Raw genomic sequence first — 14,807 nt, forward strand, 5'->3', positions numbered from 1 at the left:
CCTCTCTTATGTTCCATGTTTCTTCCCCATACAGTGCTGTTGGCACAATCACTCCTTCATACAGTCTCCTCTTAGCATCCATTCCCAAATGTCTATTCCTCATTACATTCTTTAATCCACCAAGGCATTTACTCGCTTCTCTCAATCTACATTCTACCTCCACCTTCACTCCACCTTTTCCTGCCACATTTGTACCCAAGTATCTAAAACTATCCACTTCCTCCAGTCGCTCTCCCTTAATGCTCACTTCCAGTCTACTGCCACTTTCACCCCTTGTACATCTCATCACCTTACTTTTACCCACATTTATCTTTAGCTTTCTTCTATCACATACTCTCCCTAACTCTGTCACCAACTTCCTCAATCCCTCCTCCGATCCTGCCACAAGTGCAGTGTCGTCCGCAAACAACAACTGGCTCACCTCCCACTTTTCTCCATTTTCTTTAACTACCTCCAATCCCTGACCCACTACCCTTGCATTTACCTCTCGCACTACCCCATCCATGTATAAGTTGATTCTATAAATAGTTATCAAGTCTCCTCTCTCTCTCTCTTCTTTGCTCTTATGTCTGCAGATCAAGTTTCGCCAGCCTCTCCTCATATCATAATTCTGAGAGTGTTGGTGCCAATTTCGTAATTGCTCTTTGTATTCTTTCAAGTTTTGTTATACATTTTTTTGTAATTGGTGACCACGTCCTCGCTACATACTCCAATTTTAGTCTTATCAAAGTGACTAGTATTTTCTTCACCATTTCTTTGTCCAGGTATGTAAATGTCACTTTGATTGATCTTATTGTTTATATGTTTCTCAGGGGACATGTTATAATAATGACTCCTAGGTCCTTCTCTTTTTCCACTTTTTAAATTTCTTCCTCTCCCAATATATATGGTCCCACTATTCTTTTTTTGCTTCTTCCAAATTCCATTATACTACACTCCTTAATGTTGAATTCCATCTACTTCCTACTCCATTCCCATACTTCATTGAAATCGATTTGCAGTGATTCACAATCTTCTTCGGTGTTCACTTTTTTTTTTTTTACATTTTTGCATCGTCTGCGAAGAAGCTCATATAACTTTCAATTCCTTCATCCATATCATTAATATATATAGCAAACATTATTGGGGCCAGTACTGTTCCTTGTGGAACTCCACTAATCACCTCATCCCAATTGGAATGTTTGTCTCTTATCACCACTCTCATTTTTCTTTCATGCAAGAAGTCTTCCATCCACTTAAGTAGTTTGCCCTGTATTCCTCCTACAGTTTCTAATTTCTTTAGCAATTTCTTATGTGGCACCTTATCAAAAGCTTTTTTCAGGTCTAGAAATGCACAATCAGCCCATCCATCTCTTTCCTGTATTATATCTATTAGTCTTGAATAGAAACACATCAGGTTTGTGACACATGATCTTCCTTGTCTAAATCCAAACTGCCTCGGATTTAGTACATTGTTTTTTTCCAAATGCTTTACCCATCTAATTTTGATCATTCTTTCACAAATTTTTGCTACCGTACTTGTAAGAGAGACCAGTCTATAGTTTGTAGGGTCTTCTTTGTTCCCCCCTTATATATTGGTACTATATTTGCTCTTTTCCAATCTTCTGGAACTTTTCCTTCTTTCAATGAACTGCTTATTAGACTATCTGTTTTGTCTGATAGTTTATCCCTGCATTCTTTCAAAATCCAGTTTGCCATTTCATCTGGACCATGCAATTTTCTGACATCGAGATTACTCAAGTGATTCATTATTTCATTTCTTGTTACTTCTATCTCTTTCATAGGGGGGACTTTCCCCTCCCACTCGTCATCTCTCAGTTGTATGTTCTGCCTTGAAAACACTGATTTAAAATGCTTGTTCATAATTCTGCCATTTCTATTTCCTCTGTGTATTCTATTCCTCCTTGTCATAGTTTCACTAATTCTTGTTTGTTTTTCAGTCTGTTGTTTACAAATCTATAGAATAGTTTTGGTTGATCTTTACATTTTTCTATGACATCCTTTTCATGTTTTCTCTTTTCTTCTCTACGCACTTGTACATATTTTGTCTTTCTATAATCAGTAAATTCTATAATCTATTTTCCATTTTTTTTTTTTTTTTGTCTTTCCTCCATTTTATCCAAGCATTATCCCTATTATCTTTTAACTCTCTACATTTTTTGTTGTACCAACATTTTACATATCCTTTTTCTTGTTTTTGTCTTGGGACAGTTTTCCACTCCTTCCTTATAAATTGTTGTCAAAATTTTCCATTTCTCTTCTACTGTTGTTCCTCTTTGTCTATCCTATCCTAGTTTACTTTTTTTTTTTTTATTATTGTTCATTTTTTCTCGTGTATTTTTCTTCATTTAGTTCCAGTTCTACTATTATGTGGTCACTTTTACTTAGTGGTGTCTTATATTCAATCTTGTCCACTATTTCAGGTTCTGATTTGATTATTAGGTCTTGTCTCAATGGCTTTTCCTCATTTCTGTACCTAGTATTCTCTTGTATCCATTGTGTCATTGTATATTCTATAATCATAGGTCATCTCCACCCTTCACTGTCATTTCTTCCCAGCAGATTTCTTTGCAATTAAAGTGACCCATTATAATTATTCTTCCATCTTCCATTATCTTATTTAGTGTTATCCATATGTCTTCTAACATATTCTTGTGTTCTCTCTCTTCCCACGTTTTAGGAGGCACATAATTTACCACAAACTTCCTGCTCTTCTTGTCCCTGTCCTCTATTTCCATCATGATCATTTCCACTCTATTCTTTCCATATGTAACATTCCTCACATTTATATCCTTCTTAGTCAGGAACATAACTCCACCACCTTGTTTTACTTCTCTGTTTCGGTCCTGGAGCCGCAGCGTTTACGTCGTTGGACCACCCCCCAACCCCAAGAGTTGGGGGCCAAACGGCGGCAACCAGCCCTGGCCACCGGCTCTACACAGGTGGCACCAATCCCCAAGAGGAGCTACGACTGCCTTGGGGAGTACCACAATCCTTTTTCTCAACATGCAATGTTATGTTTTTTCTGCACCAAGGGGTGATTTTCCAGCGATCACCCCTCTTCTTCTACTTTTAGCCGGAGATGTAGAGAGCAATCCTGGGCCCACCACAAAATACACATGCCCAACATGCTCTAAACCCATTACTTCGAGCAGACAGACAGAGGGCTCAGTTCACTCCAATATGTGCAAAAACTGGGCCCACCTCACTTGTACAACACTTGCTGACACAAACCAATACACAAACACTTGGAAATGTTCTACCTGCCTTCCAGTAACCCCACTCCCACCTCCCCAACCACAGCCAGCACCCTTACCCACTCCCAATTTCCCTTTGCCCTTATCCCCAATCAGTACTCCCCTTCCTTTGTTCCCCTCTAACCCAGATCCTATACCTTCCCCATTAACACCCCAACCTCAACCCCAAACAGCAACATACAACACATACAGAACACACAACATCAACATATTACAACACAACATTGATGGTATTAACACGAAAAAACATGAACTCGAACACTTTCTTAAACAACACAACATACACATTGCAGATATACAAGAAACAAAACTAAGACACACAAAACACCATCATTTCATAATTGCACCACCATCAGACAAGAACAGACCAACGGCAATGGACTCATCACCCTCATCCACCACTCCATCTGTTTTGTAGACACTAGTGCCACAACCAAAATTCTCCTCCCTACCACAGATAACACTACAGAAATCCAATCCATTCGAATCCGCACAGGCAACAAATCAACACTGACAATAGTTAACATGTACATTCCCCCCCAATCATCCCCCACAGTTCCAAACACCTTCAGGCCTCAATTTAGCCAACTAGCCTCAATCCCCAACCTGATCATGGGTGGTGACTTCAACGCCAAGTCGTCTGCCTGGTATGTCGACAACCCTGACACAGACAGAGGGCTTGATATACAGACTCAGTTTGACTCATTGACTATCATGAACAACACACATAATCATACATATATCCCACACCAAGCCCTCTACACTCCCTCCTCTCCTGATATCACGTTTTGCTCCCCCTGCCTAACCCCAACAACATCATGGAGAATGGTCGGAACCCTTGGTTCTGACCACCTTCCAATCATCATCACCACCAAAACAAGATGCACCCCAGTTGGCCACAGACACACGTACACCAATTACAAGAGAGCTAAATGGGAAGCTTTTACTGAAGAGACAGAACAACATTTTGAAACACTTAACAGTACACCAATCACAAACATAAACAATGCTGTGCACACTTTTAATACAATCATACAAAACGCAGACAAGAGATACATCCCTAGAGGCAACAGAAAATCACACAACCCCAACTTCACACCAGAAATCCAAGGCCTCATCAGACAACGAGACACGCTTAAATACAATACCCCCACACCTATCCCTCAAAACATAGCAGACCAAATACAAACACTAAACACTGTGATTGCCAATAAAATACACAAACAAAAAACACAAAATTGGCAAAACTTTATAAATACACTTGATCACAAAACAAACACCAGCAAATTGTACAAAACACTCAACAGCATTACACTATCCAACAGTAACACAACACGCTCTCACGCAGCAATAATCACAACAACAGACAATCTACCCTCAAACAGACAACAAGCAAACACACTCATAAATCATTTTGCACAGACAAGCCATCTCACTTCTCACCCTGATGACCGATGCACTATTCGACGTAAGAAAGACTTTCCCACAGACTCAGACTATACACCCTTCATAGACAGTCAGACAAAACACATAATACATAATCTCAAGCACTCATCTGCCTGTGGCCCTGATAACATAAGTAACATCCACCTAAAACACATTGGACCACAAGGTATACACGCACTCACAAACATTGCAAACTACAGCTATTCACACAACACTATACCCGACATCTGGAAGCATGGTAAAATAATCACCATTCCAAAACCGAACAAAGACCCAACAATCCCAACATCACACCGCCCAATCACACTTCTCTTCACCCCCTCTAAAGTCATTGAATGCCTAATACTTCAACTTGTCACACCACATATTCCCCTTGCTGACTCACAACTCGGTTGTAGGCCACTACACTCCACAAACACACTTCTGATAAACCTCACACAAAGAATTTTAGATGGCATCAATTCAGATAGGCCCCACCACAGAACACTTCTTATAACATTAGACATTAGTAAAGCTTTTGATGCTATCCCCCACCACAACCTAACAAATAAGATATATAACACAGACATGCACAATAACACCAAAAGATGGCTGGCCAATTATCTGGCAGGTAGGAATGCTTATGTGTCATATAATGGCCAATCATTGCACATAAGAAACATTAAGAATGGAGTACCACAGGGCTTTGTTCTATCCCCCACCCTCTTTAATCTATACATGCATGACTTACCCACACCAGACACCTCAGAAATACAAATCTCTTCCTACGCAGACGACATAACAATCACATGCACACATCGTAACACAGACAAAGCTGCAGAAATAATCCAGCCATACCTTGATACACTCAACACATGGTTCATCACAAACAGACTCAAAATAGCTCCAACCAAATCTACAGCAACACTTCTCACCAACTGGACAAAAGAACACAAATACATACCTCATCTTGACATCAACAACACTCTAATACCACACACAAACACACCGAAAATTCTTGGTGTAACATACGATACATCCATGTCTTTCAAACAACACATCACAAACATAAAAAACAAATGCATACCTAGACTTAACGCACTTAAGTCAATCACTGGAACAACATTTGGACAAAACAAAGAAACTAATACAACAATATACAAACAATGCATACGCTCAGTGATGAATTATGCGAGTCCTGCATGGGCTCCTAATCTCAGTGAGACACACCACAACACCCTTCAAATCATACAAAACAAAGCCCTAAAAACAATTACAGGCTGCACAAATACAACACCTACAGACCATTTACACCATGAAACAAAAGTCCTCAAAGTCAAGGACCACCTCGACATGAGAGGCACACAAACACTTGCTGCAGCCACCACAAACACATCACACCCGCTACACTACATAGCAGAACACCCACACACACCAAGAAACATTAAAACAACACCCAAAGACCTGTATTACACACAGATACTCTCTTCTCTTCCTCCACAACCACTAAATACCAGCCTCCGGAAACATATTCATAATCATATCACTCACCGCTCCATTAACACACTGAAAGACAACACACTGCTGCATGCCAGACCCTCTGATATCCACCCTTCTGAATCCTCTCTCCCACAAATGGACAGAGTCCACCTGGCCAGACTGTGGTGCGGCCACCACCCAGCACTTCTAAGCTACCAGAAGAGGCTGGATGACCGCATTGTGAACAGCTGCCCAGGATGTAACACTTCACCCCATACCATACAACACATAATGGAAGACTGCATTATACACAATCATGCACGCAAACAACACAACATACACTCTATAAAGGATTTGTGGGAAAACCCAGTTTCGGCTGTGGCATTCCTTGGGGAGATGGGACTGCTCAGACAGACAGTCTAGGGAACGACAACAACAACAACAACTTCTCTGTTTCTAATCCAATAACTATATGCACCATGTCCTACACTGTTGGATGGTAATGGACCTTTCAATTTTGTCTCTACAATTCCCATTATGTCAGGTTCCTTTTCCATCAGGTAATCATTCAATTCATTCAAGCCTGTTATTAATCCATCTGTATTTGTGAAGGACACTATTAATTTTCTGTTACCTCCATCCTGTTCTCTGTTTCCCTTCTGTTTTTCTCTCCTATGAACCATTTCCTCACTTTCATATCCACTATCCAATAGAATTTCTCTTTGTCAGACTCTGTTCTGTTCTCATTTTTTCCCCCTAGCTTTGATTCTTTTTGTTTTCTCTTCCTCTCTTTCATCTTTATTCATCTCTTTTTATCCATACCTGTTTGCACTGATCACTTTCTGCTTGTTTTCCTGTTTTTGATAATACATTCTCTGCTGTTGTTTGTGACCTGAATTTAACCTTAATTAGTCAGGTCTTATCTATATTGTATTTCCCAAGCCTATATATTTCTTCAATTTCTTTCCCTATTTCCTGTTCACCTTCTTGAAATATTTTTAGTACTCTGTTCACTCTTTCTTTTTCCTCTCCTACTCTTGTAGCCCTATGTGGATCATGTTTCTCTTCCAGTCTTAACATAATTATACATTTCATTTTATCTGCTAAGTCTCTTACTATATTGTCCTTCTCTCTCATCACTTTAATAACTGTGTCCTTAGTGTGTTCCTTCATTTGTTGTTTCACTATATCCCTAAATTCAATTTTGTTATTTTCCTGAACCTTTTTCCAACCACTTACCTCTTTTTCTATGGAGGTCATCTCCTCCTTCATTAAATCCATAGAATAATTGTCTCCACCTTCCATTGTGCTGCTCTTCTCTATATTTCTAATTTTTACATTTTTACTAATCTCTTTGACTTCACCTCTGTCGTCTGCGCATCTTTTGTTGACATTCCTCCTGATGTCCGGGGCCCGTTTGTCCTCTTCCTCATTTCCTTCCATTTTTCTCAGTAATCCCTCCTCTTCTCCTTTTTCTTCACCTTCCCATTACACCATGAGCTTTCCCCTTCCCTACTAATACAACCTCATTGTTGAGATCCACGAATATTAATTTTTTTCTGGAGTTCCAATCTTCGCTGTCACTTCGACTATCGTGTGTGTGTGTGTGTATATATATATATATATATATATGTATATCATGTTAAAAACCACTGTTGGAGTAGAAAAGAGTGGAGACGGGGAATCTATATATTTCGATTGCAAACTGCAATCCTCTTCAGTAGAGGATTGCAGTTTGCAATCAAAATAGATTCCCCGTCTCCAGTCTTTTCTACTCCAACAGTGGTTTTTAACGTGATTGACATGTGTGATTACATTTTTCACCTGTAATATATATATATGTACAGACGCTCCTCTACTTACGTTTATTCGTTTTACATTTTTTCGATTTTACGTTTGAACTGACTGTAAAAAACTAATTGTAATTTTTTTTTGTGAATTTTTTAGTTTAGCGCGCTCTCTGTAGTACGAGATGTTGAAACGATACTTACGCATGATGCTGCGTCCCTTGTTTACATGGCACAAACGACAGACTGAATGTGCCTTGACTTCTCCACCATCTCACTTTATGTTGCTTGAATTTAATTTATTTGAAATTAATGTTATTATTTTACAATGTTATGTTTATAATTAATGATTTAGGGGTGTTTTATAAGATACGGTAATAGAATTTATGGATGTACAGTATAGTACAGTATGAACGGTCATACATTACTGGAACGTACAGTAACAACTTACGTTCATTTTCACGTTATGTTCGGCCGTTTGGAACGTAACTAAAATGTAAGTTGAGGAGCGTCTGTATATATATATATATATATATATATATACATGTGTATATATATACAGGTAGTCGTCGACTTACGACCTATGCGACTTACGACTGATCGACTTTACGACCACGAGATAGTGCAATAATATTTAACATTTAATAGAGTAACAGAATTGTAATGTTATGCCTGGCAGTGCAGTACAATTACTTTGCACGCCGCGAGACGCAAGTACGATAGTATTGGCAGGCTGCCGGCAGCGTCAGCATCTCAGCCAGCTAAATATTCTTTCATTTTGTTTGTTTGAAGTAAAAGGTTTCCTAATTTTGCATTGCATTTTTTATTTTCATATATTTTGCAATTAATAAAATGTAACAGCAAAACTTTTTTTTTTTATGCCTAGGCTAGTTTGTTGCCGATAAAATATGTTCGGTACAGTACGTAAACGAAAAGAATTTGTTTTTAAATAAAATTTTACCTTACATTTTGTATTTTTTATATGTTTTGCAATTAATAAAATGTAACAGTAAATTTTTTATGCTTAGTCTGTTGTCAATAATATGTTCGGTACAGCATTTTGTATTTTTATGTGTTGCGATTATAAAATGTAACAGTAAACTTTGTTTATGCCTAGTCTATTGTCGATAACGATATTTTCGGTATACTACGTAAACGAAAAGAATGTTTTGAAATAGAAATTTTCCTAATTGTGCCTTGCAGTGATTTTAATTTAACAAACAAAAAAGTATTTGTAGGTCAAAGATGACAGGACTTTATTCAGTATGCGTTGGCCTAGGCTACGTTTCCGAATGAAAATTATAAAAAAGTTAATGAATAAAGAACGCAGCTCAAAGATGATACGATTTTATTCAGTATGCATACGTTTCCTAAAGAAAGTCTGGTGGTAATATAATAAAAATGTTAAAAAATACAGTATCTAGTATCATAGGTCAGAGATGATAGGATTTTATTCAGTATGCTTAGGCCTAAGCTACGTTTCCCAAAGAAAATCAGATAAAATTATGAAAAGGTTATAAATACTATAAAACATAGTTCAAAGATGCTAAGATTATTTCAGTATGCAAAATATGCAATATATATACAGTAACAAAAATAATATATAAAGGGTAATATATACTGTATATATATAAAGTCCGACTTGCGTCCAGATCGACTTACGACCTGTCTGTCGGAACCGAACTCGGTCGTAAGTCGACGACAACCTGTATATATATATACATGTGTGTATATATATATATATATATATATATGTATATATATATAAATTATATTATATATATATATATATATATATATTTCCATTTTCTTCTGTGTCTTTTATTTTATTTTATTGATTATTTTATTTATTGGAGATGGTTCAAGAAAATGGAGAAAAGTGAGAGGTGAGCCAGCTGTTGTTTGCAGACGACACTGCGCTTATAGCAGGATCAGAGGAGGGATTGAGGAAGTTGGTGACAGAGTTAGGGAAAGTGTGTGAAAAAAGAAAGTTGAAGATAAATGTGGGTAAAAGTAAGGTGATGAGATGTACAAGGGGTGAAAGTGGCAGCAGTATGGAAGTGAGCGTTAAGGGAGAGCGACTGGAGGAAGTGGTTAGTTTTAGATACTTGGTTGCGAATGTGGCAGGAAAGGGTGGAGTGGAGGTGGAGGTAGAATGGAGATTGAGAGAAGCAAGTAAATGCCTTGGATTAAAAAGTGTAATGAGGAATAGACATTTGGGAATGGATGCTAAGAGGAGACTATATGAAGGAGTGATTGTGCCAACAGCACTGTATGGGGCAGAAACATGGAACATAAGAGAGGAAGAGAGAAGGAGTTTGAATGTGTTTGAGATGAGGTGTCTGAGAAGTATGATGGGGGTTACTATGCTGGATAGAGTGAGAAATGAGGAGATGAGGAGGAGAACAGAGGTGGTAAGGGAGTTGGGAGATGGGTGGATGAAAGAGTGTTGGGATGGTTTGGACACATGGAAAGAATGAGTGAAGAAAGACTAGTAAAAGAGGTATGGAAGGCAGATGTGGAGGGAGTGAACATGAGGGGGCAACCTAGGATGAGATGGATGGGGTGAAAGGGGCTTTGGGGAAGAGGGGAATGTCTGTTGAGGAAGGACGGGAGAGGACAGAAGACAGGGGTGAATGGAGAATGGTTGTATATGGATGATGTTGTGATGCATGAGGTGGAATGGGTGGGGGGATAGGGGGTGAGGTAGTATGTGTGAGAAAATTTTGACACAGCCCGAAGGGATTTCTCCCCGTCTTCTCCTTTTCTGCATGAGGGGACGGAGAGGGGGGTCGCTGATTTAATGAAGTGGCCTTGCTGTGGATGTGCTGTGTCTTGCGACACTACCTCTGACCCAGGGCAGTGGACAAGATGCAGGGATGACCCATCATCCAGGAGGTGCCAAGATAAGAGGGGAGTGGTAGTTAGGGATGGAATGGGTGGGAATGGTTTTTATGCCTTTTTCTTTTTGGCTACCTCCCTTGTAAGGGGGAAAAAACACTGGTTATGTATGTATGTATTTATTTATTTATTCATTTTTTTTAATAATGTATGGTGGTGTGTAATAGTGTTTTAGTCCACACATATGTTGTGTATTGTTTTCCCCTTAATGTTACACAATTAGTGAATGTGGGTTGGGTAAAGTGTCATTTTTGTTTCTTGAATTGGGACACTTAGCCCTAAAATATCTTTGGACTAAACCCAAAATGGCTTTTTATCATAAAAGGAGAGTTAACACCTGGTGACTGCACTTTGGAGTCTCAGGTTTGCTGTGAATGAAACTAAAGGTAACAGCTCATGTTGCTATGAGTGCTATAGCACTGTATTAGATTACAATACATAATTCATTCTTTTAAGAGATCAGGGAAAAAAGACACTTCTTCAACCAATGGAAAAATTAATTTATATTTTTCTGATGTTTACAGCGAGTTGAAATTTGCTGTTATTGGTAGTGTGCGTGAAAAGGGTTCCATTATAGAACAAGGTATAGTCACACGCCTTCTACAGCTTCTCACTCAACAAGACTCGGATTTGAACCTTAAGACAGAAGTTGCTACTGTGCTCAATTCTCTGGCTAAAGGGTTGCCTGAACATGCAACAGCTTTGGTCCAGGCTGGACTTTTGCCCATCCTTTGGCAGCGTAAGTAAGAGGAAAATCTTTTCAAAATGTAATGTGTAGAGGAATGTCTGTTGAGGAAGGACGGGAGAGGACAGAAGGTAGGGGTGAATGGAGAAGGGTTTTGTATGGATGATGCTGTGATGCATGAGGGGGAGTGGGTGGGGGATGGGTGGTGAGGAAGTATGTATGAGAAAAAATTTGACGCAGCCCAAAGGGATTTCTCCCCGTCTTCTCCTTTTCTGCATGAGGGGACGGAGAGGGGGGGTCGCCTAATTTATGAAGTGACCTTGCTGTGGATGTGCTATGTCTTGCGACACTGCTTCTGACCCAGGGCAGTGGGTGAGATGCAGGGATGACCTGTCATCCAGGAGGTGCTAAGATAAGAGGGAGGGTGGAGGGGAGTGGAATATGTGGGGAATGGAATGGGTGGGAGTGGTTTCTATGCCTTTTTCTTTTTGGCTACCCCCCATGTAAGGGGGAAAAAGCCTTTGGTATATGTATGTATGTAATGTTTGTACAGATGTGAATATAAGATTCTTGTAATTTCAAATGAATTACAAACTTTATTACAGAACTTGAAGCAGGGGCAAGCTGTGGCTGGAATGCATACACTCAGATGGTTTTGTGTTGCCTACGTTCTGTGTACAGACAAGGTTGTGCCCCAGTACCTAACTGGGACCACAAATTGCTTACAACATTGATACAGTATGGTTACCACCCAACTAGCAACCAGGAGTGTGTTGCCAATATTCTGGCACATGCATGTAAGGTATCTGTCAAAGCTATTTTGGAATTGTAAAGTTACTTTATTTATTTATTTATATATTCTTTTAATTTTTTTTTTTTTTTTTTTTTTTTTTTCCCTTCCATCCTATTACTTCTCTACTTCATTTACTTCTTCATTGTCATCATCACCAATGTCTCCATATTCATAAACAGAGTACAGTGGATATTGCTTGACAAACAAGGTAAGTGATGGATGTTTCTTATTTATAATAGAGTAATACTTTTTTATGATTACTGTATTTGATGGCATACAAAATGTCCCCCTTCCTCTCTAACTAGGAATATTCAGAAAAAGAAAGTTTCGCACATATTAGAAATTCATATTTACTGAAATATATTAGGTATTCAATCATAAAGTCAAAACAGAACAACAGATTAACCCATACATTGCCAGACAAATGTTGTTTATATTCCCCCCCTGCAATATTTTTTCTTTTTCTTTTACTTAAATAAACTCAAAATTATGTAAAACCAACAAATCATGCTTATTTTGATTCACCTTAGCCTAGAAGTGGAGAAACTGGGTTGATTTTGTCGAGATAGGCATGCGAAAGTTTGGTAGAAAATCTGTAGACTTTTCTTTGCTCCTCACGCAGGTTGAATGAGAACGTCCGTTGTATTTTTTGGGGGAAACTTCATTAGAATTTCAGAGAGTGAAGGAATTTGATATTTATGATGTTTCAAGTCAATGTACAGTCACCCATAATTGTCTGACACAGAAAATGTGTTTATAAATAGTTTGTGTGGATTTTTTGGCAAATATTTATCACTTTGTTATGTGGTAAATTGATTTTTTGCTATCTTTTTTTTATCATTTCGTGGAGGATAGGTGATTGTGATGTTTCTTATTGTATTACACTTTTATTACAAAAATTGGCAGTGAGAAATTGCCAGTTCTTTATGTCTGAATACGTACTAAATAGCACCTGCCTAACTGTCAAAGTATAACTTTACCTTCTCATACTTCATTTTGTACACCAGAATTGCCTAAATTACATCCTAAAGGCCGATTTTTTGTCAATAATTTTTTTTTTTTTTTTTTTGGTGCCTTTTATAGCCAATGGATAGGGCTACTTGGTCATTACCACAGATTTGACCCTTGACATAATGCTTTGGCAAATTTTTTAAATTGCTGCATACAACGTATGCTGCAGGCACTCAGTACATGAACAGTTGTGACATATAATTTCAGGGGAGGGGATTGTGCCATATGTGCCATCAAATATGGTATTTATTGCCACTGAAACAATGTTTTTTTCATTTGCATTGGCCATTTTAATACTGAAATTGAAACATCTTTGTCAGACAAGTGAGCAGCAGCAACTGTTGTTGGAAGCAGGTGGAGCAGAACTTGTTGCATGCATGCTGTGTTCCCCAGTGTCTCGGGTACAACTGCCTGCTCTTCATTGTCTTGCTGCTATGTGTCACAAGTAAGAACATGGAAAATGTTTCTATCAAAGTTTTTTCTTATAGAGGGTTACAAACAAAAGTTTAATACAATTTTTTATAATTTATTATAGATGTGAAATATAAGAGTGGTATCAACAATGAGAGCTTCCATAAAGTGATCCTTTGAGACACAGACATTAGAGATAATTGTCTCCCTAGCTCTTTGTGTTAAAATTTTATTAATGCCCTCATCTCTGTATGGAGCTGCAGCCCTAACTAGTTGGCTTGCTGTCACTAGACTAGGCCCAGACTATAAGCTTCATCATTCTTCCTCGTTACATAAAAGAGAGCTTGACAACTCATAGTTGGTATCCACCTTATTCTCCTACCAGCTGAGAGGAGCAATCACTAGTTATAAGGATTTTACAAAATTGAAATTGAGGAAAAATAGTTGAAGCTGATACAGATTTTGAGACCAGTCTGGGGATTGAGTGCCAAAGGTATTAATGGGATTTCAAGTCTAATGGTGGTAAAATCCAGAGCTGGGCATATTCCTTGGTGCATTCCACTTCAGTTTGGCCGTGGTTAGTGCTCCCAAACTATTAAAGCTTAAGAGACAGGTTCATACTGAAATAAAAGTCCAGTAGGTCACATACTATACCAAAGAAAAATTTCATAGGCCACATACTATACTGGCACCTATAATGCTTTAATAATTTGGGAGGGGTAACCGCGGCCAAACTAAATCGGAATGTACCGAGGAACTTGCCCAGCTGTGGTAAAATAATTCAGTATGACATTTATCTTGTACATACATATACCAAAGGGTTTTTCTCCTTTACAAGGGAGGTAGCCAAAAAAAAAAAAAATGTAAAATCCACTCCTACCCATTCCATCCTCCATATATTCCACTCCCATTCAACCCCTTCCCTCCCTCTTATCTTGGTTCCTCTTGGATGATGGGTCATCCCTGCATCTTGCCCACTGCCCTGGGTCAGAAGCAGTGTCACAAGACAGCACATCCACAGCAAGGCTGCTTCATTAAATCGGTGACCCCACTCTCTG

At 38.6% G+C, this 14,807-nt stretch overlaps 1 protein-coding gene across 4 annotated transcripts in view; it reads left to right on the forward strand.

Annotated features, from left to right (window-relative positions):
- Positions 1–14,807, forward strand: part of LOC143041011 (armadillo repeat-containing protein 8-like) — a 108,107-nt gene that overhangs the window by 19,946 nt on the left and 73,354 nt on the right. For all 4 annotated transcript variants that reach the window (XM_076212556.1, XM_076212555.1, XM_076212557.1 and 1 more), the window contains exons 3-5: positions 11,374–11,588; positions 12,140–12,336; positions 13,659–13,783. In XM_076212556.1, the coding sequence (XP_076068671.1) occupies positions 11,374–11,588; positions 12,140–12,336; positions 13,659–13,783 (537 nt within the window). The remainder of the gene's footprint in view (positions 1–11,373; positions 11,589–12,139; positions 12,337–13,658; positions 13,784–14,807) is intronic.

This window comes from Oratosquilla oratoria, chromosome 30 (assembly GCF_046742065.1).
Source record: "Oratosquilla oratoria isolate Oo_2021 chromosome 30, ASM4674206v1, whole genome shotgun sequence".
In the NCBI taxonomy this organism is placed as follows: Eukaryota; Metazoa; Arthropoda; class Malacostraca; order Stomatopoda; family Squillidae; genus Oratosquilla; species Oratosquilla oratoria.